The sequence below is a fragment of the Pyrus communis genome, chromosome 7 (assembly GCF_963583255.1).
Source record: "Pyrus communis chromosome 7, drPyrComm1.1, whole genome shotgun sequence".
NCBI classification, from domain to species: domain Eukaryota; kingdom Viridiplantae; phylum Streptophyta; class Magnoliopsida; order Rosales; family Rosaceae; genus Pyrus; species Pyrus communis.
Window position 1 is genome coordinate 3,823,784 of NC_084809.1, and position 25,775 is coordinate 3,849,558.

Here is a 25,775-nt window from a genome sequence, read left to right on the forward strand (position 1 = left end):
ATTATTATTGAAAAATGTTCAAATGAATCTAAATATTTTTCAAATCATTCGGCAAGCTAAACATTCAAATGTTTAGATTCAGTCCCTAAAAATAAAAAATGAGGGTTATAAGATTTGAGAAATGTGGGGTGTATGTAGAAAATATAAGGTGTATATTGAGAACGTGAGGTATTATAGGGAAGTATGTGGGATGTATTAGGATAATTTTTAATTCAAAAAAGCAAATGTGGAGTGTATTAAGTGTATGGGATTTAGTCAATAATTTGTGGGGTATTAATATAATAAGCCCTAAAAAAATTGTATAACCCTACAGAGAATATTTATATATATAAAAGGCAACCTGTATGAACACATTCTTAGAGTCAATAATATCAGAGCTTCTGAGAGGGGAAATAGATAGGTTGTAAAACAATGTCTTGGTTTCTTACAGTTATCTTTCTGGTTACTACTCTTACATTTCATACCCCTTCAGAGGCTAGCTATGAGGAGATCCAGCCTTCTGCAGTTGTTGTAGGCACTGTCTACTGTGACACATGTTTCCAAGAGGATTTCTCAAATACCAGCCATTTCATCTCAGGTAAATTCATCTCAAATTTTCAACAAGTTCTTCATCAATTTTATTTTTATATTGTAGCCTGTTCAATGATTTCCGTACACCCTTCTTCTTTTATACACACTCATGTTTATATTTTAATTTTTAAAATCTAAATGGAGAAAATGGAGAAAATGTAAAATCTAAATGACTGAAAACCTTTATACAGGTATTTCCTAAGAGTCAACCATACAACTACGAAAAACTAACACAGATCAACTGCAAAAAAAAATCTTGCCTAAACTAACTCCTTGACGGTAGATTCTGCTTTCAATCACGATTTCTTTCCAACAGACAACAAAACTTCCTGACATGATATGGATGCATTATCCACAATATCAATAATTTTGTGGGGTTTTTGTGCAGGGGCTTCTGTTGGTGTGGAATGCAAAGATGGGACTTCAACAAAACCAAGTTTCAACGCACAAATGAAAACAAACAGCATTGGGCAATTCAAAGTCCATCTGCCCTTCTCGGTGAGCAAAGATGTCAAGAAAATTGAAGGATGCTCCGTGAAACTAATCCGCAGCAGTGAACCCTACTGTGCTGTGGCCTCATCAGCCACCTCATCTTCCCTACACCTCAAGGCAAGAAAGCAAGGGACTCACATATTCTCTGCTGGTTTCTTCACCTTCAAGCCTCTCAAGCAACCCAGCTTATGCAACCAGAAACCCAACATTCAGAATTCCAAGAAATTAAATTCCCAGAAGTTCTCAGAGATGGCATTCCCATCCTCCTCTCAGGTGGACCCCAAAATGACTGATCCCTCTCTCAACCAATCTGATCTCCTAGGTCTCCCAATCAGTCTCCCAGGGCTCCCAGGACTCCCAGGTCTCCCAGGACTTCCAGGGTTGTCCCTTGCTGCTGAAAAAACTTCATCTAAGATCTCCAACTCCAAAACTTCAAAGAATGGGCAACTAGGTGATAATAAAGAAGTTGCCCATCCAGATTCTCCACCAGCAGGTTCAGCACCATGATTCCCAACCTGCCACCTATCCTGGTTTCTGTTGGGTTCCTATCCTATTGGGCGTAACCCGTTTAAGTATAATAAGCCCATTTAGGTCTTCTGAGTCGTGGTTTCCTGAACTGCTATGTATATAGTCTCTTCCTTCTCTTTTGGGAACTATGTGAAATATTAAGAAAACCATGTGAAATATTGAATGTTTAAGTTTTATCTTCTATTCCTATTTTCTCTCTACTTTTCCCTCTTTCTTCTCTAACGAGAATGTGTCGTTCATCGATAGCTACGGCTACGGTAATATAATACGATTCAATTATTAATTAAATACAACGATTATCGTTGAAACTCAAATTTCAAGATAAGAGAGCCGCATGGATTCAGATATAAAAATTATATATATGTATATATCAATTATTATTGAATATTACCCGAGGATGAAAAAGGTTATGGGTATTCTTTGCCGAGAGAGGAAAAACAGAAGTGGGTCGGCCATGCTTTTACTATGTGGGCCCCTTAGAGAAAACATGTTTAAAATGAACCGTTTCATCAGAAGGAGGCAAATAGTTGTACGGAACGACGACATTGACCCTGAATTAGGTCATCTTCTTCGAATGCGACGAGCCGTATCACATACCTTTCCTATTTCCATCGAGTTTGATCGACTTCAACTCCTATTTCGACCGAGTAGCAGGGTAATGATTATGGGAAAATAATTTTGGGTTAGGGTTTTGGAGAATAAATTTGTGACTAGGGTTTAGGGTTTTGGATTGTTTTCACAAAATCATTCTACACTGGTGAAATAAATCACCATAATAATAGTAGTAGGCTATGATTTTAATTTAATCACTACCCAAATGTAAAAATTTATGCTTGTTTCCACAAATACTATTAACAATTTAACATTGAGTTTTAATTTTTTATGAAATTTTTGTGGTTGGTTGGGTTTGTATGATGAATATTAGTGTTCTGAGCCACACTTGTTAGTCCAACTTCATGCAAATTTGCAATCAGCAAGTCCATTCTCTCTAGCTGCGACCTTCCTTGCAAAGGGAGGCATCTTAACGGAGTCTTCAACCCTTCCCCAAAAGCTATGAATAAACTCTTTAACGACGACGGTCCAATTTAGCCCCCTAACTTTGACCTTATTGTTATCAGAACGGGCCTCCCTAAATCAGTGACAGCCACCATAGCTTCTATTGCCGGAAAAACTATTCTTCACGTACCTTGACACTAACCACTTTTATGGTGACCACTGCGCCTTTCTTCCCATTGATGATTTGACTGTCTACCTAAATTCTCATGCTTCCCAACCCTCCGCCGCTACTACCACCAATTTCACCTCTACAAGTACAAGCCATGATGATTGCATTGCCTTACCCCTTACCCGCCCGTTGCTGTACGCTGATATAGAGACCGTTACATATATATGCCCCTCAAGTCCTTGCACAACATAATAGAAGCAAACCTCGGTCAAATAATATAAACTTGAACTCCATTTTGAGCATTGTGAGATAAGGGAATGTGCTAGAAACTATTATGTTAAATTCATTCTGCATGCTAAACCTTTCAAATATGTGATGTTTATTAATAAGCATTTTAGGAATATCTCTGACTATGTTTTTAGATTAACATGCGCTTAGCAAGAGAAAATTGTCATGGAGAAACGGTTGCCCAAACTTAAGGCTGCAATTTTGAGTGCTCAGAAGTGCTTGGAAGATTGCAAGTATGTTAAGGGATTGGTGAGTGATCATCATGTGCCGAGTTATTCTGCATTTTTTAGTCGTATACTAGTTGTATAAAGAGTCCATTTTTCTACGTTAGCAGTACAAATTCTTTTTGTTTTCATCTTGTTTTTCCTCTATTTAATTGTTTGAACTGCAATCCGTTTCTACAGCTTGATGAATGGTGGGACTCAAGGATGAAGCCAGACATTTAACTAAGAGGGGGCACCTTAAAAAATCTGAGCTCCCTTTTTGGACAAATAAAGCTAGTTCTTTTACAAATGCTAAAAAAATTAATTACAAAATGCCTAATTTTATTACTCTATTATCTAATTTTATCTTTAATTGTTGACAATCTAATGCTTATTTGTACTAATTAACCAAATACATGCAACTCAACAAGGTTTAGACATTAGTGCGTGAGAAATATACAAGACGGAGGGACATTTAAAAACTAAAAGAGGATTTCACTATTTTAATATGATTAATTGAATAATCCGCAAAGCAAAAAAAATGAGAATGATTAATTGAATAATTTGTAAAGAAAAAAAAAAGGGATGAGAGGGGGCATGTGCCCCTACTGGGCCTTACGTCCCTCTGTCCATGGCACTGGGACTCCCACCTGCCATAACCGTTGCTCAACCCTAGGTGGGAGCAACCAGCAGCAACTGTTGTTGACTGGGTCTAAGTCAATGGATTAAATGTTGCTGCCTGGTATAATCATGTGAAGCAGCTCTTTGAATTTTATGATCAGGAGCATTTGTGAATATTATTTGAGTACTCAGCAAACAAGATTTTCTAAGGATCTAACTGGTCTTCCTGTTGGCAGTCTCACTTTAATTAATATTGAGGTCTTTTGTGGTAAAACCTCACACTTGACGGATTAGGCAGATGGTAAAGTTGTTGATCTAAAAATTTTCAATATGGTATCAGAGCCCATGATTAGGGGCCTGTGCAAGCCAAAGGCTTGTCACCAGGAAGTGTGGGATCGAAAACAAGCTTGGACTCTTAACATAGAGCTGGTCTCTGAATTCTTAAAAGGCACTTCTTGAACAAATTGAAAACTAGTCTGGACTCCGTTGGAGTCAACCTTTAAGTTTCAATTGACGATCCTCTTCTTGAAAAGATTGAAAACTAGTCTGGACTTCATTGAAGCCAACCTCTAAGTTTCAATTAACGATGTGTGGATCTCCATGTGTGAATCACTAAATGGGGTTACACGTGATGGGGCATGTTGGTAGTCCCACATCGGTAGGGGAAGTCAACAAGGGTGCCTTTAAATATGATTACCCTACTCTAACTAATACCAAGGCCTTTTGTGGTAAAACTCCACGCCTGACGGATTGGGCAAGTGGTAAAATTGGGGATAATATCGGTGTCCTCTTCTTGAAAAGATTGAAAACTAGTCTGGACTTCATTGGAGCCAACCTCTAAGTTTCAATTAACGATGTATGGATCTTCACGTGTGAACCACTAAATGGGGTTACACGTGAAGGGGCGTGTTGGTAATCCCACATCGATGGGGGAAGTCAACAAGGGTGGCTTTAAATATGATTACCCTACTCTAACTAATATTGAGATCTTTTGTGGTAAAACTCCACACCTGATGAATTGGGCAGGTGGTAAAGTTGGGGATAGTATCAGTGTCGTTAGGGGGGCTCCCCAAGCCCGTCGATCTAAAAAATTCCAACACTTCCTGGATCAAATTTGCCACATCTACAAAGCCCTTGTTTCATTCATTCTCACATCACTAAAAACACCTACAAAGGCTTGGTGGAAACTCAAGCTCGAATTTATGCTTGAAAGGTAAATTTATTATCTCTTGCTAGCCAGGCCACTTTTGTTCAGTCTGTCACCTCCACTGTCCAATTTATGCTTTGCAGATAATATTACCAATTACCATTACAGATAACCTTGAGTGTCAAAGATTTTTCTAAGGCAAGAGAAGTTTGGCAAAAGTTGGAAAGTATAAACAATAGTCAGACCACATTGATTTTCATGATTGGCTTCATTTTAATCTCACCACTAAATCACTCATATTGGGGGGTTTAGAGTGGAGGTTAGTATTCTCGTTGCTTGTTGGTTTATTTGGTATTGGCGAAATAAATTTGTTTTCGAGCAGGTTTTTGCAATGTTTGATGAGCTTACAGTCGCTATTTGTGCATATTTTCATGAATGGTTAGCCTTCTAATACTCACAAGATTGATAAACGCCGTAAGATTGAATCTTTGCTCCACTGGAAAGCTCTTCATTCAAAATTGATTTAAACTTAAAGTTGATGGTTTTAAGAAGAAAAATAATAATCCTTACATAACTAATAACCGGCAGCCGTGCCTGAGGCAATACGTGTATGGAATCATATACTGAGGATATTGTCACTTCTATGTTACGATTTGAGGAGAGAAAGGCGGAGTAGGGAAGCCGGCCGGGAGGAATAGCTCCTGATCTTAGCCGGGAGGCAGGGGTAGCCTGGCAGACCAGATTTTTTTTTTTTTTTTTTTTCAAATTAATTATTGTATAGAAAGACAAGGATATGTTGTATCATAAACTTATAACTTGGTCCCTTATTGAATGAAAGGGCAGGCTTCTGCTTTGAATAATACCACTTCGGACTTCAGTCCAATTATTGTCTTCCTGTTCGGATGAAAAAACATCTCATGTATAATTGTACGGATGAAAATTGCTGCTTTACACTACACATATAACGTGATTAGAAATTCCATGAAAATTTACAAACAAAACCACGTAGGGATGCGTCATAGGCTGAAAAGGAGTAACGATATTTATAGGGTGAAAAGGAGTAGGGATGTTTGTACATTCCTTCCCCACAGCAAAACCACATAGCAAAAGGATTACACACACAGCTAACACATCAATAAACACAAAATAATCCATTAGGTCAACGATAAATCATTTTATATGATAATATCACATGCATGTCAATTAAATAATTCTCCTGTTCAACTAAGGTCAATAAAATCTATTTGGCCTAATTGGATACGTGGTCCTCATGGTGATAAGGTATTTGGAAAATAGCACATGTAGTAAAAAATTCGGATTTAAACCCTTGTGGTGATAGGGTATTTGGAAGACAGTCCATTTCTATTGAGCCACAACGAAGGGAGTGCAGAAATTCACAGTTTTGTTTTTGGGTTTAACAGAGAGATAACGGAAATTTGGTTTTTGAGCTTAAACCTAACGGACTTCATCAAAAGGGTTCAAAACCCTTTTTTTGTACCACATGGCTATCTTCCGAATACCCTATCATCACGAGGACTATTTATACAATTAGTCCAATCTATTTTAACGTGAATATCACATGCTAAAACTTCTCTTCATTAAACTTTCTTAAAAGCAAAAAATACTAATCGACTCAACCTACTTGTGCAGATATTGGATGTGAAAAATTAGCACTTTGCCAAATAATATTCCGAGTGAGCAAAAGAGAGAAAAAAATAACAATGGCACACAGACAAAATATAAAAGTTGAGGAGCCGGGTGATATAATATTAGGCATTGCAATTGTAGGCTCGGACGACTCAAGGAGAAAAAAGGTTGCTTGGACCACTGTTAGGAACATTACAAATCAACACTTCAGAGGTAACATGCATGCTCTTCTCTTCTGCCATAAAAATTCATGTTGCTTTCATATAATTAATTAATTAATTAACTAGTTATTCGTGTTAATTATCTAGAGAGCACTCTCTAACATTTCCATCCTCCATCGTTTTCTTCTTCTTCAGAACAAAGTTTCAATCATTTTTTTATTTTTTAAATACCTTTTACTTTAACAATATTAGCGATTAGTTTTGGGTTGTCTTTTAATGAGCTCGTGTGCTTCTGTTGCAGGGCGTGTTTGAGGAAAAAGGGAGCGTACTTGAACCAGCAGGAGCTGCAGTAGCCTCTATTAAAAAACTTTATGAACTCTTTGTAGCGAAACGACGTAGTTTGACTCGTTGCATTTTTAAATTTTTGTTTCCTCAGGTGCAAAGCGACGTCGTTTGGCTTGGGTTTAAAAAAAAAAAAAAAAAAAAACCTAAAACGGAGCATCGCCCTGTTAGCAATCCAGAAAAGTAATGACTTTAAAAAAAAATACTCCACTCTAACTAATATCGAGACCTTTTGTGGTAAAACCTCACACCTGACAGATTGGGCAGGTGATAAAGTTGAGAACAATATCGGTGTCGTTAGAGTTCCCATCCCACCCCCCACCCCCCCGGGGACCTGCCGATCCAAAATAATTTCAACACACCCCACTGCAGAAAACCAAAACGCAGCACCAATGCACCAGAGCAAGGGGGTGAAAACCTGGATTTTGGGAACGATCTCCAGCGACTAGAGGTGCGAGCACACCTCTTTGCGTCTTTGTGGCTTCGCCAATGCACGTCTCAATATTATTTACGAGGAGTTCAGGATAATTACTTTAAAGTGTTAATAACAATCTCTTTCTTATTCTGTTAGGTCCGGTACACCCTACAATCTTAAAATATGCATAATATAAATTCACTCATAGAATGAGAAAATGCCTTACGTCATTTTCAAGTCTGGAAAATGATCCTCACCGGATCTTTTTTCCAGGGATCTATCTTAAGGATTCCGTGATCATGATCATTTATCGTACATTTTGTGGTCAGTTTTCATTAGGTATTATTTATATTTAATTTTAAATTTTGAAATAATTTCTGACAGCACGATGTACAATGAACAGTCACGTTCATGGGATCCCTAGGATCCCCAGGAAAGGATCCGGTGAGAACCTTTTCTGTCAAGTTTGACACCATTTGAAAATTGGTGAGACATGAAAAAGTCCTTGATCCTCACTCCCCCCCCCCCCACAAGGCAGGTTTAAACTCGCCCATGATTAGAAGATACTAGAATTTGTACCGACGCGTTGCTGCGGGATTGAAAATTATATTAAAGATCGGAAAAGGTTACCACTTCAATGCTTATATACATCGAACTTAATCTCAGATATATCCATAGAAAATTGGCTGAGAACGACTACACAACGGCCTAGGACCTTGCACAAAGAGAATAAAAGTTAAAAAAAAAGTCTAAAGAGAGTGAACAAACATTATATTTCATTGCATTCTATGACTATAATTATACACTTCACAACGGCCTAAGGATATTGCACAAACAGAATAAAAGTTATAAAAGACTAATTAGAGTGAACAAAAAAACATTATATTTCACTGCATTCTATAACTCTAATTATATATAGAGGAAAGTGGTTTCTAATTGATTAAATGAAGCCTCACTGACTCACACGTACAGACTTATCTAAACTATTACCTTCAAGAATGTGCATCTTCTAGAGCTCACTTGCCTTTGAAGCCTCATAGTCCTAACCGAGTTAAACCAATTAATAAAGCTCACTTCGATAAAACTTGCACACAGAATGAGAAGCCAGTCTCAAGTACAAATGCTTACTTGAGTAATATGAAAAGCCTGCTCAAGTCGCTGAATTTGAATCCATTGTTCAGTAACAATGTCGTTCATCTGCAAGCAAAGACAAGGAAGCCAATTGCACAATGACACCATGCTCATAGTCTCATAGACCGAAGATCGTAGGAAGCATATCAGCATATAGTATACGACCTTTTGAGCCTGCGAGGCAACTGTTACAAGTCGATCCTTAGCATCCCGTGCTTTCGACTCTTAAACGTGAAGATCAAAGTTGAACCTTCTAGACGCCTCTCATAAAATCCGTACGTAAAAAGCAACTCCAAAACTTATTTCTCAAAGTCCAACACTGGATTGGAAAATTCGAAAGAATTTATAAGGCGGTGGGATGTTGTGCAGGGTTGGTACCTGGAGCTTGAGAAATCATAGAGCTTGCCAGTTTGGGAAAAGATGATAACAACAGCTTCAGGTTCACACAGAATCGACAGCTCTCCAGCTATCTTCAAATCCCCTCTTCTCCTCTTTGAGAAGGTCACCTGCCTTGCCGGCAAGTAGTTGATCTGCACAGTAGTCATGGATCTTTCAAATACTGCAAAAGATCTTATTGAAAGAGAAGTTTCTGCTTTTGACCAAAGTCCTGATAATAGCCTCTACATGCTTCCAGCAACTCCACGGGTTTATTGAGTAAATTTGTGGCTTTATCATTATTAAAGAATTGTTATTCCTGTAAGTAACACTCTTTACTTTTAAGTTGGCGATTGATTGGTTTGATGCTAGAAAGTAAAAATTGATGAATCTGTTTCTTATATCCCTTATCAGGTTGTCATAATTAGCGACTAATCATAATCTGTATATAATCTTTGTACGATTTTAAAATTCAGGACTTAAATAATTTGTGTAAGATCTTGATTATCATGAAGTTTTTCTGACTGTTCTGTGGCGAGGAAATACAAATCTGTCTTTTCTTGTTGACCTTCTAATCTCTGTATGTAACGATGTAAACCATTAATAACTTTTGTATCAGGCACTATTGGAGTCCATGGGTACAAAAGGGTCTACTGGACCTAAAGTTGTTGCTGCTGCAGAAAAAAATGCTGCTATATTAACTGCAAAAGCAGGTGCTAGGGATCCATCAGCGATACCATCCATTTATCGCATATCTGCTGCCCTTCAGTATCCTGGTGGTGAGTCTTCATTCATCTGCTATGACACCATAGGAATGCCTAAGATTGGAGGGCACTGCCTCCATTATAGGCTTGGTTTTGGAAGAAATACACCCTCCCCACTTCTCTGAGACTTGGCAACAGAAGATCTATTTTGCCTTCTTTTTTGAGTTGTGTGTGTAGTGGTTTGTCAATTGCACTTAAGAAGAAAAACAAAATGCATCAGTTTTTCAATAAATTGGTAAAGCTCACTGCAAAGTTAGATTTTATGCTGGTGAGTATGGAGGTGCTGTTACATGACAGCCTGCAAGGATCTTGTTTTGAATAATTTTTAGCCCATAGGCAGTAAGACACTGTGAATAATCTTTAGTTGTTACTCTTTCCTGAACCTAGGTACGAAGTAGTTTTGGTTGAAACATGAAAACAGAACTCTGATTAAATGGTGCTCTCATGATTTCGTGCTCCCTAAGCTTGTTACATGTATCAATAGTAATATAACGATAATCAGTTTGGCTTTTAAATTTGCTCCTTAAGCTCAAGGATGCCTAGCCTGAGTTCAATGAATGCTACCATATGCATGTTCTGACATGTTATTTGGTTCTATTTCATTGTTTGTGTGCCTGCTTAATGGGTGCTTTCAGTCCGAACTTACATTTACTGGATAAACAGGTTTGGAGGGTTCAGACGCTGCCTTATTATCAATCCTAGAGTCCCTGGAATTCTGTTTAAAACTTCGTGGTTCTGAAGCTAGTGTGTTGGAGGACTTGGCAAAGGCAATCAATTTGGTCCATACACGACAGGATCTTGTTGAAAGTGGTCATGTGTTGTTGAACCATGCCTATAGAGCTCAACAAGAATATGAAGGGTAAAATTTTACAAGGCCTTATTTTACAGGAAACTAGATTGCGTAATCCTCCAAAACTCCAAAGTTTCAGCAAGCAGACTTCGGTCAAATAATATAAACTTGAATTCCATCTTGAGCATTGTGAGATGAGGGAAAGTGCAAGAAACTGCTTTCTTCTTTCTTTTGAGATTCACATGATTTGTTGCGCTAGATATTATAAATTTTTTTCATCCAGATTCTAAATGCATTACAGTTTGCTCTGTTTATTAATAAGCATTGTAGGATCTCTGACTATGTTTTTGGATTAACATGCACATAATTTTTATCTACTACGGTGCAGGACAACGAGCTATTATTTAAATGTGGCTGCTGACCAAGAGAAAATTGTCGTGGAGAAATGGTTGCCCGAACTTAAGGCTGCAATTTTGAGTGCTCAGAAGTGCTTGGAAGATTGCAACTATGTTAGGGGATTGGTGAGTGACCACCATACGCGGAGTTAGTCTGCATTTTGTAGTTGTATAGACAGTCCATTTTTCTACCTTAGCAGTATAAGTTCCTTCTGTTTTTGTTTTTTATTTCCCCTCTTTAATTGTCTGAACTGTAATACGTTCTGCAGCTTGATGAATGGTGGGAGCAACCAGCAGCAACTGTTCTTGACTGGGTCCTAGTCGATGGATTAAACGTTGCTGCCTGGCATAATCATGTGAAGCAGCTCCTTGCATTTTATGATCAGGAGCACTTGTGAATATTAATCGAGTACTCAGCAAACAAGATTTTCTCGGGATCTCCCCGGTCTTCCTTGATCAAATTTGCCACTTCTACAAAGCCCTGGTCTCATTCATTCTCGCATTACTAAAAGCACCTACTGTTGAGAATCAATGTCAATTGTAGGTGAAGTAGGTGGATGTTGTAGGTGAAGTAAGTGTGTGAGGTTGGTGAAGTAAGTGTGTGAGGTTGGTGAAGTAAGTGGAGGTTGTAGGTGAAGTAGGTGGATGTTGTAGGTAAAGTAAGTGTGTGGTGTAGCTTTCATTTGGTTTGCTATAAATACCCAAGTCCTCAAGCATTGTATATCATCCAAGGAAAAACAAAGCCTAGAGCTAAATAAGAAAAGCTTTGCTAATTAGTTTGTTTTGTGAGCTTTCTTTAATAGTGTGCTCTATTTTCTTCTTCTTGGGATCATTAGAGTTATCTTGGATACTCTTCTTATTTAACACCTACAAGGCCTGGTAGAAACGGCTCAAGCTCGACTTCCTGCTTGGAAGGTGATTCGTCATCTCTTGCTGGTCGGGCCAGTCTTGTTCAGTCTTCCACCTCCACTATCCCAGTGTTTGGTATGCAGACAGGGTTTAGGGTTTAGAGTTTAGGTATGCAGACATGGTTGGGGCAAGTTTGCCTTCCGAAGTCTCTTGGTAGGCTTGGCTTGAAAAACATGAGTTATGAACAGCTCTTCTTGCTAAGAACTCTTGGAGATTGATGGAGGGGATAATGGTCTCTGGGCAAAAGTTTTCAGTGGCAATTACATTGACCATTGGGTCAGTTACTCAATGATAAAACTGCTTTAGGCTTTTCTTGTATTTGGAAAGGTGTTCTTGAAGGGACTAAACTTTTGTATGAAGGGCTACTTTGGCGAATTTGGAAATGGTAATATGGTAAAATTTTGGACTGACAGATGGGCTAAATATGGTATTTTGCTTCATTATGGTAGTTGCCCGCTCTCGGACTATATGCTTAAGGCTACCGTAACTGATTATTGTTACAATAATTTTTGGGATATACACTACTTGTTTTACCAAGGGAGGTTGTTGAACAAATTCTTAGCATTCTAGTTGGTTTTGATACTTTGGAGGATAAGTGTAGTTGGAGTGGAACACAAGTGATGTTAATATGTTGGCCATTAATTCTAGTGGTTTTCCTAATTTGTGATAGAATCTCATTTGGAATCTTCATATTCCTTCAAAAGTTTAGAGTTTTTTATGGCTGCTCACTCTTGATAAGCTCCTAACTAATGATCAAAGGCTGAAGGGGTTACGACTGATAACCCTAAGTGTTAAAGATGTACATGTGGCTTTATATCAGCGCCTCATGTTTTTAAAGATTGTCCAAAGGCAAGCGAAGTTTGGCTGAGGTTGAGGATGTATAATCAACTAAATTGATTTTCATGATTGTCTTCATTTTAATCTTAACACTAATTCACTCATATTGGGAGGTTTAGAGTGGAGGTTAGTTTTTTCATTGCTTGTTGGTTTATTTGGAATTGACGAAATATTTTTTTTTTAACAAGATTTTCCAATGTTTGATGAGCCTACAATGGCTATTTGCGCATATCTTCATAAATGGTTGAAGGCTAATACTCACAAGATTGATCAATGTCGTATGATTGAATCTTTGCTCCACCGAGAAGCTCTTTATCCAAATCGATTTAAGTTTAATGATGATGGTTGTAAGAAGGAAATTAAGAATTCTTTACCTAACCAACCGACAACAAGAGATATGTTGATGTTGATGGTTGTAAGCTCTCCTCTTTTCTTTTTTTTCCTCCCCTTCTGTGTAAACGCTCAAGATTTTATCTTTGTAAAGAGAGAGAACAAAAAAAAGTAGAGAGAGAAGAAAATATCAGGGAGAGAAGGAAAGGGAGGGGAGAAAAAAAGGAAGGAGAGAGAATACCGTCCTTATAACTCGGTCCCTTATTGAATGAAAGGACAGGCTTCTGCTAATACCAACTTCAGTCCAATAGTCTTCTTGTTCTGGAAATTAACAACTCCATATGATGAAAAGACATCTCATGTATTATTGTACGGATGAAAAGTGCTGCTTTTTGCACTATTACATTTAAAGTGATTAGAAATTCCGTAAAATTTTCCAATATCTCGTTGCATTGATGAACGGATGAGATATAAAAAAACAAAATTTTATACTTTCATCTGCTACGTTGATGCTTAGGCGCACCGAAAGTCATGGTATTGTACCCAAAACCCTAAAATTCTCCTCATGAATTATGAGTCTAATATTTTTCAGAGTTGTTATCAGAACTTGCAAACAGCGTTTTATGCATGTCGGTCTCGAAGTTATCAACGAGGGGTCATGATAATTATTTTAAATTGTTAATAACATTATCTTTTCTTATTCTCGGTAGGCGGCTACATCCCTACAATCTCAAAATATGCTTAAATTCACTGATGTACAATGCGAAAATGCCATATGGCAGGTTTGACACAATTTGGAAATTGGTGAGACATGAAAAAGTCCTTAATCCTCCCTCCCGCACACGGCAGCCCTCAACTCGCCCGTGATGAGACGACATGACATGTCTTTTGCGAATGACAGTGAATTGGACAAAACCATCCCTTCTTTGTTTCAATAATTGTTATGAATTATCGTATAACCATTAACCTATGAGTAGATATGAACAACGACTTAATTGCCACTCATTTTCACTATAAAAGGAAAACATTTCATCACAAGATTGTAGTGGGGACAGAGAGGGTTGTGGTTGTTGTAGATAAACATGGAATTGGATCCAATCCGGACCTTAGTGTTCGGAACCTACAAGTCCACAAATCTTGACCGCTGATTGGTGTGCAAGTCAAATCAGGGCCGTTGGTTGTGTGCAGTGCGTCGGGAAAATGAATTAATGGAGATCGTTGAATTCAATTTGTGCAGCCCAAATTTGTTGACTAGGAGGCTCTGGACACTAAGGTCTAGATCCAAATCCGACAAACCTAGGTTTCATCACAAAGCAGGAAATTGAATTAAGAACAAAATAAACAGATTGCAGGTAGGAAAAGACAGATTTTTTAAGGTGTCAGGAACACTGTTTAGTACACCGAATGTAATAATACAATTGGTTGGAAACTTGTAAAAAAAAAAAAAAAAAAAAAAACCCAACTTTTTATATCATATCATGTATCAGACCATATTCCCAACATCAACGAGATTTGGATGTCACGCATACAAATAAAGCCTTTTATTAATGTCACATTATTATGTCTTAATAAGATCTTTATTTATTCCCGGCAAGTACCATATGAGAAATGCTAAAAAGATTCTCTACGGACTCTTTGTCTGTCACTTCATGTTTTTGACACAATGTTTTATAATGTTAGCATCAGAATTGACTGTAAACTATAAGGTGACAGAGAGTCTATGAAAACTTTAAGAGAGTCTCCTTAACTTTTCTTATACCATATTCTGACACAATGGAAAGTAGCCATTTTTCATTGTAAGTTTTAGTTTTCACACGTATTTATGTTCTGCGAGACAACCGCAAATAAAGCTTTCTGTATGTACAACTTTTATCAAGTTTAAGAGTTATAATTAAGTTATTACCAATTGTGCATATATATATATATATATATATATATATATATATATATGTTTTAGTAGGCTCCTATGCATCATTTGTTTCTGTGTGAAGAGAAAACACGAATAAATACATGCAACAACCTATTGTTGCTGATAGTGTACGCTTCAGACTCTTGAAATTTGTAGCCACTCTACATATCTCATGTGTATAGAGTGGTACATCAAGTATGTCAGATTTGATACATCAAATACCATAATGCAATTGAATAAAAAACAAGATTTCAAACCTTTATTCAAGGTTCAATCTACTTCCCCACCATCCCATACCATTTTTTTCTTGTCTGGTTTGGTGGTAGGGAATGAAACTTATCTACGTTCACTTCTTCTAGTTTGCAGCTGACTGGTTTTTCCATTAGTGGAAAAACGGAACACGGATACCCTCCGGATCTATTATGTGAGGATCCTAAGGATTTTTACATCTCAATCATTCATCCTGAATCATGCAGTCAGGTTTCGTTAGGTACTATTTGTGTTTAATTTAAAATAATAAAAGTAAAATTATTTCTAATCACACGATTCACAATAAACGGTTGAGATGTGGATATTCCAAGGATCTATGGGATCCGTTTCAAGGAAAAGCGAAGCTTGATGGACCCCAGGTTATAATATGGGATCTTTTGATGGTCATTCCAAAATAGTCATTCCTTATTTGTCTGTCAATGACAATTAATTAATTTGTTGACTTAATTTTGTTGTGTACTTGTAAAATAGCCAACCAGTGTCCTTTTTATATCTAAAAAAATTGTATAATCCTACAGAAAATATTTAGAGTGGTAATATGCCCACCTCAATGTCTTATTTCCCCACCCACTTTATATTTACACCCATCATAAAAAGTAAAAAAATACATCAACTCTTTTCTCACCAACCATTATTTTCAAAATAACCCTACATATTTCTTTTTCAATTTTTTCTTGCTTTAAAAAAATTATTACAAATTTAAAAAAAAAAAAAAAAACAATTATCATCAAATGAAAATACCCAAGAACTCCAAATATCACCAACAGCAGCCCTCTCCCCAAAAAATTTGCAGAACCGTCACTATCGACTCCCCAAATCCCCAACACCAAGCGCCCCTCCTCTATCAACAACCATTGCAGCACCACCATGTCTTGAAAACCGCTTCAGTACCCAATTTCTATCGTTTCCAATTTGAATTCAGACCACACAAGAGAGAGTGTGATTAAATTGGAAGAGCTTCACTCATAGTTTGGTGTTGCACTGGCTTTCCCTAACATCAAATTCCTCCAAATTCAATATATGGTAGGTATCCAAATTGTTTCAAAACACCAAACACGATCGGAGTTCAACGAGTGTCGGATTCGTGAGTCCCCTAATGTAATCTGGTATATGAGCTGCTCTCCTCATCTATCTTAACATTATAATAGTCTTGAAGACTAACTTGCTCTACTCTCTGGTGAAGCTTGATCACACCTTCCACAACATGCGCTTTATTGCGAGCCTCGAGGCTTTGCTTTGTCAAGTCTGAATTCACCCTCTTCCTAATAAGTTTAATTTCTGAACTTCCTTTCCTAGGAAAGCTTGTGGGGATTCATGATATTTTTTTTCTTTTTCTTATTTATGATATTTTAGGTTTTTTTTAATTAGTATAACTAATAATTTGTTTTAAAAGAATCAATTTAACTAATAATTATGTGGCAATACATGATTGGTTGGTCTTTAGGTTTTTAAAGGTCATTTTATACTAGGATAAATTTGTCAATAAGATTATCATTTTATGATGGATGTGGAAATAAGACACTGGAGTGGGCTTAACAGCACTCTATTTATATTAGACCTCGGCAATTGATATATAAAAGGCAACCTCTATGAACGCATTCTTAGAGTCAATAATATCAGAGCTTCTTAGAGGGGAAATAGATAGGTTGTAAGACAATGTCTTGGTTTCTTACGGTTATCTTTCTGGTTACTACTCTTACATTTCATACTCCTTCAGAGGCTAGTTATGAGGAGATCCAACCTTCTGCAGTAGTTGTTGGCACTGTCTACTGTGACACATGTTTCCAAGAGGATTTCTCAAATACCAGCCACTTCATTTCAGGTAAATTTTCAACAAGTTCTTCATCAATTTTGTTTTTCTATTGTAGCCCGTTCAATGATTTCCGTACACCCCTTCTCTTCTTCCATATACACTCATGTTTATATTTTAATCTTTAAATTTGAATAAGTCAAAGAAAAATTAAAAGAAAGAAATAAACAAAAGTGTACAAATGGAGAAAATGTAAAATCTAAATGACTGAAAACCTTTATACAGGTATTTCCTAAGAATCAACCATACAACTATGAAAAATTAAATAACACAGATCAACTGCAAAAAAAAATCTCGCCTAAACTAACTCCTTGACGGTAGGATTCTGCTTTCAATCACGATTTCTTTCCAACAGACAACAAAACGTTGGAAGATGTGTCATCGTAACTTGTCATTTTATTGTCAGTCAACAAAACGTCCTGACATGTTACGGATGCATTATCCACAATATCAATAATTTTGTGGGGTTTTTGTGCAGGGGCTTCTGTTGGTGTCGAATGCAAAGATGGGACTTCAACAAAACCAAGTTTCAACGCACAAGTGAAAACAAACAGCCATGGGCAATTCAAAGTCCATCTGCCCTTCTCAGTGAGCAAAGATGTCAAGAAAATTGAAGGATGCTCCGTGAAACTAATCCGCAGCAGTGAACCCTACTGTGCTGTGGCCTCATCAGCAACCTCATCTTCCCTACACCTCAAGGCAAGAAAGCAAGGGACTCACATATTCTCTGCTGGTTTCTTCACCTTCAAGCCTCTCAAGCAACCCAGCTTATGCAACCAGAAACCCAGCACTCAGAATTCCAAGAAATTAAATTCCCAGGAGTTCTCAGAGATGGCATTCCCATCCTCCTCTCAGTTGGACCCCAAAATGCCTGATCCCTCTCTCAACCAATCTGATCTCCTAGGTCTCCCAATCGGTCTCCCAGGACTCCCAGGTCTCCCAGGACTCCCAGGACTCCCAGGTCTCCCAGGACTTCCAGGGTTGCCCCTTGCTGCCGAAAAAGCTACATCTAAGTCCTCCAACTCCAAAACTTCAAAGAATGGGCAACTAGGTGATAATAAGGAAGTAGCCCATCCAGATTCTCCACCAGCAGGTTCAGCACCATGATTCCCAACCTGCCACCTGTCCTGGTTTCTGTTGGGCTCCTATCCTATTGGGCGTAACCCGTTTAAGTACAATAAGCCCATTTAGGTCTTCTGTGTTGTGGTTTCCTGAACTTCTATGTATATTGTCTCTTCCTTCTCTTTTGAGAACTATGTGAAATATTGAATGTTTAAGTTTTATCTTCTTTTCCCATGTTCTCTCTACTTTTCCCTCTTTCTTCTCTAACGAGAATGTGTCGTTCATAGACAGCTACAAGTACGGTAATATAATACGATTCAATTATTAGTTAAATACAATGATTATCGTTGAAACTCAAAATTTCAGGATAACAGAGCCGCATGGATTTAGAGATAAAGTATATATATATATATATATATATGTATATATAAAATTATATATATCAATTATTATTGAATATTACCCGAGCATGAAAAAGGTTATGGGTATTCTTTGCCGAGAGAGGAAAAGCAGAAGTGGGTCGGCCATGCTTTTACTATGTGGGCACCTTAGAGAAAACCTGTTAAAAATGAACCGCTTCATCATAAGGAGGCAAATAGCTGTACGGAACGACGATGTCCCTGAATTAGGTCATCTTCTTCGAGCGCGACGAGCCTTATCACCTACCTTTCCTGTTTCCATCGAGTTTGATCGACTTCAACTCCTATTTCGACCGAGTAGCAGGGTAATGATTATGGGAAAAAATTTTAGGGTTAGGGTTTTGGATAATAATTTTGTGACTATGGTTTAGGGTTTTGGAGTGTTTTCACAAAATCATTCTCCACTGGTGAAATAAATCACCATAATAATAGTTGTAGGCTATGATTTTAACTTAATCAGTACCCAAATGTAAAATTTTATGCTTATTTCCGCAAATACTATTAACAATTTAACATGGAGTTTTAATTTTTTATGAAATTTTTGTAGTTGGTTGGGTTTGTAAGATGAATATTAGTGTTCTGAGACACATTTGTTAGTCCAACTTCAAGCAAATTTGCAATCAGCAAGTCCATTACCTACACATGACAGCATTACATTACACATACCCTGTGACTCTTCACTACATCAGTTGTCCCCACCTAGCTCCAGTACACAGCACCTTATCCCTGTGGATCTTGATTTCCACCCTGAGAGACTAAGTGTGCCTCTGTCAATACCAATGAATGTACATCCCATGCAAACAAGGTCCAATGGGAAAAAGAAAGCTTTGTTAGCTACTGTTACTTCAAAACCCAAAACATTCAAAACTACATCATAAGTTTTCGAATGGCAGATTGCAATGCAAGAAGAAATAGCAAGTCTTCACTCTTAACAGACTTGGTCTTTAGTCCCATTACCACCTGATAAGAATTTAGTTGGGTGTAAATGGATCTACAAAATAAAAAAAAATACATATGGGTCAGTGGCAAGGTACAAGGCACGGCTTGTAGCATAAGGGTATAGCCAAGAAGAGGGTGTTGATTATTTGGAGACTTTCAGTCCTGTGGTAAAACCAACAACTATAAGGCTGATCTTTGCCTTAGCTGCTCAATTCAAATGGTCTCTTAGGCAGCTCGATGTTAAAAACGTATTCTTACATGGCATACTTCAAGAGGAAGTATATATGGCACAACCTCTGGGTTTTGAGAGTGAAACACATCCCTCAAACTATGTTTGCAAACTTCACAAATCATTATATGTCTAAAACAGGCTCATCGAGCCTGGAATGAAAGATTCACCAGCTTCTTACCAAGTTTAGGTTTTCAAGTTTCACAGGCTGATCCCTCGTTGTTTATACAACAGTCTTCAAAGGGAACTGTGTTATTACTTTTGTATGTTGATGATGTCATTCTCACAGGTAGTAGCTCTCAATTGATCAACCACGTGATCATATCCCTTATTGCATAATTCAAAATGAAGGATTTGGGTCTCTTGCACTACTTCCTGGGATTGCAGATTAGTTACACCTCAAAATGATTGTTTGTATCCCAAACAAAGTATATTAATGAGTTGGTTGATAAAGTCGACCTATAGGACTCTAAACCGTGTGCTACACTATGTCTACCATATCACAGGCTCCTCAAGGATGATAGGAAGCCCTATCACAGTCCTGAACAATATAGGAGTGTTGTTGGAGCTCTTCAGTGTCTTACTTTTACGAGACTCGACATAGCATTTTCAATCAATCAAGCTTGTCAATTCATGCACAATCCCATGATTTCTCATATTATTGCAATTAAGAGAATTATTCGATATCTCAAATGGACATCCACTTATGGCATTCATTTTAAACAAAGACCAATGCATCTGTAATCTTATAGTGATGCAGATTGGGCAGGTGATCCAAACGATCGAAGACCAACTTCAGGATTTGTTGTATTTCTTGGTTCAAACCCCATCTCATGGGCATCAAAGAAGCAACACACGGTATCTCGATCATCCACAGAAGCTGAGTATAGAGTTTTGGCAATCACTGCTGTAGAACTTGCCTGGATTCGACAATTATTCTGTGATATGCATATACATTTATATTCCTCTCCAATGATATATTGTAATAATGTCTCAGCTATTGCACTATCTATAAATCATGTGTTTCATGCAAAATCCAAACACATTGAGATCGACTATCATTTTGTCTGTGAGATAGACTATCTTTAAGTTCAACATGTGTTTTTGACATACCAGTCAGCAGATATACTAACAAAGGGCTTCTCCGCACCATTATTTCAGCAACATTGCAACAATCTTATGCTTAGTGTCCTCGAGCATCAGCTTGATGGGGGATGTAAGAAAGATGAAGTTCAAGAGTGTGATCCAAGTGAGGAAATTATCAATGGTAAAAACAAAGCCACTTGTCAAGAGATTAAATAGGTTGTTATACATATAGTTAGTTAGTTGGAATCTGGTGCTTTGGTTAAAAGGAGTTAGTTGATATAGGGAGGTAGTTGAAGAGGATTACTTGCTCTGTAAGTTTGGTATCAAAAACTCCTATATAAGTGAACAATGTAAACCATATGGTTCCTAATGAAGAAAACATTTCACTGATACAACTTTCTCTCTTCTCCTTCATCTTTCTCTATCTTAGAAACTACAATTGTAGCTATCATAACACTCTCTAGCTGCGACCTTCCTTGCAAAAAGAGGAATCTAAACGGAGTATTTCAACCCTTCCCCAAAAGCTATGAATAAAATTGTAATGACGACGATCCAATTAAGCCCACTAACTTTGACCTTATTGTTATCGAAACGGGCCTCCCTAGATCAGTGATAGCCGCTACAGCTTCTACTACCAAAAAAACTATTCTTCACATACCTTGACACTAACCACTTTTATGGTGACCACTGCGTCTTTCTTCCCATTGATGATTTAACTGTCTTCCTAAATTCTCATGTTTCCCAACCCTCCGCCACTACTATTGAGGAAAATCTTTAGAGTACACAAATTACTTGTATTACATACACAAAATATTACAACACACAAACTCTTAAGGACACTCTTTGAAGCTATGACACTCACTCTTTCTAGAGACAAACTCTAGACCTCTCACACTCATCACAAGACTACTTCTACTTCTCACTCTCACTTAGTCTTCTTAATTGATTGGTTGGTTGGTTGTTGATGATACAAATGGTGTGGATGCCTTCTCCTTTTATAGGCATGGATGGAACCTTGGAGAAGCATGAAAACATCATGCTAGAGATATCTAGATAATTTCACTACCTTCCTAAGCTAGAATTATCTACACTAATCTTGGATGTTGGTGGAAACCTCACCATTCTTCTAGACTCTTCCACCAACTTAAGAAACAACATTATAGTCATTTCTACAAAGGACTACTCTACCTTGGATAATCTAGCTAACCAACCTTAGTGAATGTTCTAGAATTCTTTATTCTAGATTTGTGTAGGTCCTTCAATGAGATGGGGTTGATTTCTTTAACAACTACTACCACTAATTTGATCACCTCTACAAGTACAAGCCATAATGATTGCATCGCCTTACCCCTTACCCACCAGTTGCTATACGCCGATACAGAAACCATTACATATGCCCCTCAAGTCCTTGCACAACATAATATAAGCAAACCTCGGTCAAATAATATAAACTTGAACTCCATTTTGAGCATTGTGAGATAAGGGAATGTGCCAGAAACTATTATGTTAAATTCATTACCATTCAAATATGTGATGTTTATTAATAAGCATTTTAGGAATATCTCTGACTATGTTTTTAGATTAACATGCGCTTAGCAAGAGAAAATTGTCATGGATAAACGGTTGCCCAAACTTAAAGCTGCAATTTTGAGTGCTCAGAAGTGCTTGGAAGATTGCAACTATGTTAGGGGATTGGTGAGTGACCAGCATACGCGGAGTTGGTCTGCATTTTTTAGTTGTACAGTAGTTGTATAGACAGTCCATTTTTCTACGTTAGCAGTACAAATTCTTTTTGTTTTCATCTTGTTTTTACTCTCTTTAATTGTCTAAACTGCAATATATTTATGCAGCTTGATGAATGGTAGGACTCCCACCCACCATAACTGTTGCCCATCCCTACGTGGGAGCAACCAGCAGCAACTGTTGTTGACTGGGTCTGAGCCGATGGATTAAATGTTGCTGCCTGGCATAATCATGTGAAGCAGCTCCATGAAGTTTATGATCAGGAGCACTTGTGAATATTATTCGAGTACTCAGCAAACAAGATTTTCTGGGGATGTAACTGGTCTTCCTGTTGGCAGTCCCACATCGGTGGGGGAAGTCAACAAGGATGGCTATAAATATGATTACCCTACTCTAACTAACACCAAAGTTTTTTGTGGTAAAATCTCACACCTGACGGATTGGACAGGTGATAAAATTGGGATTCTATCGGTCTTGTTAGAATGCCCCCCCGGGCCCGTCGATCTCAACAAAGCCCCTTGTTTCATTCATTCTCGCATCACTAAAAACACATTTTCATTCATTCTCGCATCACTAAAAACACCTACAAAGGCTTGGTAGAAACTCAAGCTCGACTTTATGCTTGGAAGGTTTATCTCTAACATTCAGACCACATTAATTTTCATGATTGGCTTCATTTTAATTTCACCACTAAATCACTCATATTGGTAGGGTTTAGAGTAGATGTTAGTATTTTCAGTTGCTTGTTGGTTTATTTGGTATCGGCGAAATACATTTGTTTTCGAGCAGGATTTTGCAATGTTTGATGAGCCTACCATCGCTATTTGTGCATATTTTCATGAATGGTTAGCCTTCTAATACTCACAAAATTGATAAACGTCGTAAGACTGAATCTTTGCTCCACTAGGAAGCTCTTCATTCAAAATTGATTTAAACTTAATGTTGATGGATGTGTTGACCCTAAAAAATTACAAAGCCTTCGTGGCGCGCAGGTCGAGTAACTAATGAGCTAACTACGTCCTTCGATTGATGCAGGGCGTGCCAACTCGTCGGCCAAGCCTAGCCGAGGAGTACAATTTGTTGATGTTGCGTTAAGTGCGTTGTTGACTTCTTAATCTTGCGATTACGACCGAGGAAGGAACAAGTCTCAACCTTTGGATTCTCGAGCCTGAACACAAGGCTGCTAATTTTGCGAAGTTCATGAATCGTCAGTGTCGGATTCGATCATAATGATTATATTCGTGAGAGTACAAGCACGTCAAATCGACACCAAACTATATGGACATAAGTACTCAAAGGTGATGTGTGTCTTAATGGTAAATGTGGTTCGACCGTCAGAATGCCGAACTCTGAAACTTACTTGTAAGTATCCAATCATAAAACCACTCGGCATTCAATGCGCCGAATGTAGTAACTTGTAACACCTTATTTCATCGAGAAGGCTAATAAGATAACATCTGCCAATAAGGATTCGGAAACCCTTCTCGACTGAGACTTGGATAGGTAACCAGTCGGCCTCGACGCAGTGCTGTTTATCCAAACTGAAAGTGCTCCTTGGTCGATTGATTCTACGGCAACATTGTTGTTTATCCAAACTGAAGGTGTCCGCCGGTTGCCTTCACAGTGATGTTTATCCAAACTGAAGATGTGTTGGCGGAAAAAGAAAATTAAAAAATCTCAAGTTGTTTGAGAGGTTTGCGTAAGGCAATTGTGTGTTGAATTGGAGGGGGCTTGAATGATGCACTTTTTTCTCTATTTATAGCAACAAATCCTTCTTAAGGTCAAGTTAAAACCATACTCGGACTAGGACTCCTCAACCCAATCTATCTTATCTCGACCAATCCTCATTCCATTAGGATTTTGAACTCAACCCTTTATCAAGCCATATTCACTTCCAAGTTTCAGCATCCTTATCCAGCCGAGAATCCTTACTGTATCAGGACTCAACTTCTTCATCCATCGTAATAGGGTCACTCACTTTCTATTCATCTAGAATATTCCTTTTCCAAACAGGACTTGGCTGACCTTGGTTAGGCGGCCCATGAACCGGACAGTTTATAGCAATCCTCGAGCAAAGCTTCCAGGCCGAGAACAATTCTATACTTGGCCCAGCCCAATAATTTTAGGTCCAAAGAGGTTGTAAGAAGGAAAAGAATTCTCCTTACATAACTAACCGGCAGCCGTGCCAGAGGCAATACGTGTATGGAATCATATATTGAGGATATTGTCACTTCTATGTTACGATTTAAGGAGAGAAAGGCGGAGTAGGGAAGCCGGCCGAGAGGAACAGTTCCTGATCTTAGCCGGGAGGTAGGGGGTAGCCTGGCAGACCAGATAATTTTTTTTTTCAAATTAATTTTTTATATAGAAGGACAAGGATATGTTGTATCATAAACTTATAACTTGGTCCCTTATTGAATGAAAGGGCAGGCTTCTGCTTTGAATAATACCACTTCAGACTTCAGTCCAATTATTGTCTTCCTGTTTTGAAAATTGACAACTCCCTGTGATGTAAAAACATCTCATGTATTATTGTACAGTTGAAAATTACTTCTTTACACTATACATTTAACGTAATTAGAAATTCCATGAAAATTTACAAGCAAAACCACATAGGGATGTGTCATAGGCTGAAAAGGAGTAAGGATGTTTGTACATAGGCTGAAAAGGAGTAGGGATGTTAATTTGTACGTTCCTTCCCCACGGCAAAACCACATAGCAAAAGGATTACAAACACAGCTAACAAGTCAATAAACACAAAATCATCATTAGGTCAACGATTATATCACATGCACGTCAATTAAATAATTCTCATGTTCAACTAAGGTCACTAAAAGCCCCCTATTTGGCCTAATTAGATATCATCTTCGTGGTGATAGGGTATTTGTAATAGCTCATGACTTAAAAAAAATTTCGGATTTAAACCCTAGTGGTGATAGGGTATTTAGAAGACAGGTGAGGAGCCGGGTGATATAATATTAGACATTGCAATTGTAGGCTCGGACGACTCAAGGAGAAAAAGTTGCTCGCACCACTACAGGAAAATTACAAATCAACATTGCAGAGGTAACATGCATGGTCTTCTCTTCTGCCATGAAAAATTCATGTTGCTTTCATATAATTAACTAATTAACTAGTTATTAGTGTTAATTATTCTCTAACATTTCCTTCCTCCATCGTTTTCTTCTTCTTCAGATC

The 25,775-nt window shown here is 37.8% G+C and overlaps 2 protein-coding genes across 3 annotated transcripts; both read left to right on the top strand.

Annotated features, from left to right (window-relative positions):
• The first annotated feature begins 347 nt into the window (after positions 1–347).
• Positions 348–18,395, top strand: LOC137738879 (uncharacterized). 2 transcript variants are annotated; one of them, XM_068478349.1, is made up of 3 exons: positions 348–577; positions 959–1,423; positions 18,034–18,395. In XM_068478349.1, exons 1-3 carry the CDS (start codon positions 412–414, stop codon positions 18,204–18,206), a joined length of 804 nt encoding a protein of 267 aa, XP_068334450.1. In that variant the 5' UTR covers positions 348–411; the 3' UTR covers positions 18,207–18,395. The 2 variants fall into 2 exon arrangements, with proteins under 2 accessions (XP_068334450.1, XP_068334451.1); XM_068478350.1 differs by lacking the exons at positions 348–577; positions 959–1,423 and adding an exon at positions 16,857–17,111 and having other exon boundaries at positions 17,578–18,395.
• On the top strand, positions 9,049–11,439 carry LOC137738880 (AUGMIN subunit 5-like). The gene is made up of 5 exons (XM_068478352.1): positions 9,049–9,406; positions 9,705–9,864; positions 10,513–10,708; positions 11,028–11,160; positions 11,304–11,439. The coding sequence occupies exons 2-5, from the start codon at positions 9,720–9,722 to the stop codon at positions 11,430–11,432; spliced, it is 603 nt and encodes a 200-aa protein (XP_068334453.1). The 5' UTR covers positions 9,049–9,406; positions 9,705–9,719; the 3' UTR covers positions 11,433–11,439.
• Positions 18,396–25,775: the final 7,380 nt, after the last annotated feature.

What these genes read in the sequence shown, in the direction of transcription:
- LOC137738880 (XM_068478352.1), top strand. Translation starts at nt 9,720, where the DNA reads ATGGGTACAAAAGGGTCTACTGGACCTAAAGTTGTTGCTGCTGCAGAA. An exon ending in TGCCCTTCAGTATCCTGGTG is followed by an intron (nt 9,865 to 10,512) that starts GTGAGTCTTCAT and finishes CTGGATAAACAG; the next exon opens with GTTTGGAGGGTTCAGACGCT. An exon ending in GCTCAACAAGAATATGAAGG is followed by an intron (nt 10,709 to 11,027) that starts GTAAAATTTTAC and finishes ACTACGGTGCAG; the next exon opens with GACAACGAGCTATTATTTAA.
- LOC137738879 (XM_068478349.1), top strand. Translation starts at nt 412, where the DNA reads ATGTCTTGGTTTCTTACAGTTATCTTTCTGGTTACTACTCTTACATTT. An exon ending in TACCAGCCATTTCATCTCAG is followed by an intron (nt 578 to 958) that starts GTAAATTCATCT and finishes GTTTTTGTGCAG; the next exon opens with GGGCTTCTGTTGGTGTGGAA. An exon ending in AGGGCTCCCAGGACTCCCAG is followed by an intron (nt 1,424 to 18,033) that starts GTCTCCCAGGAC and finishes CAGGACTCCCAG; the next exon opens with GTCTCCCAGGACTCCCAGGA.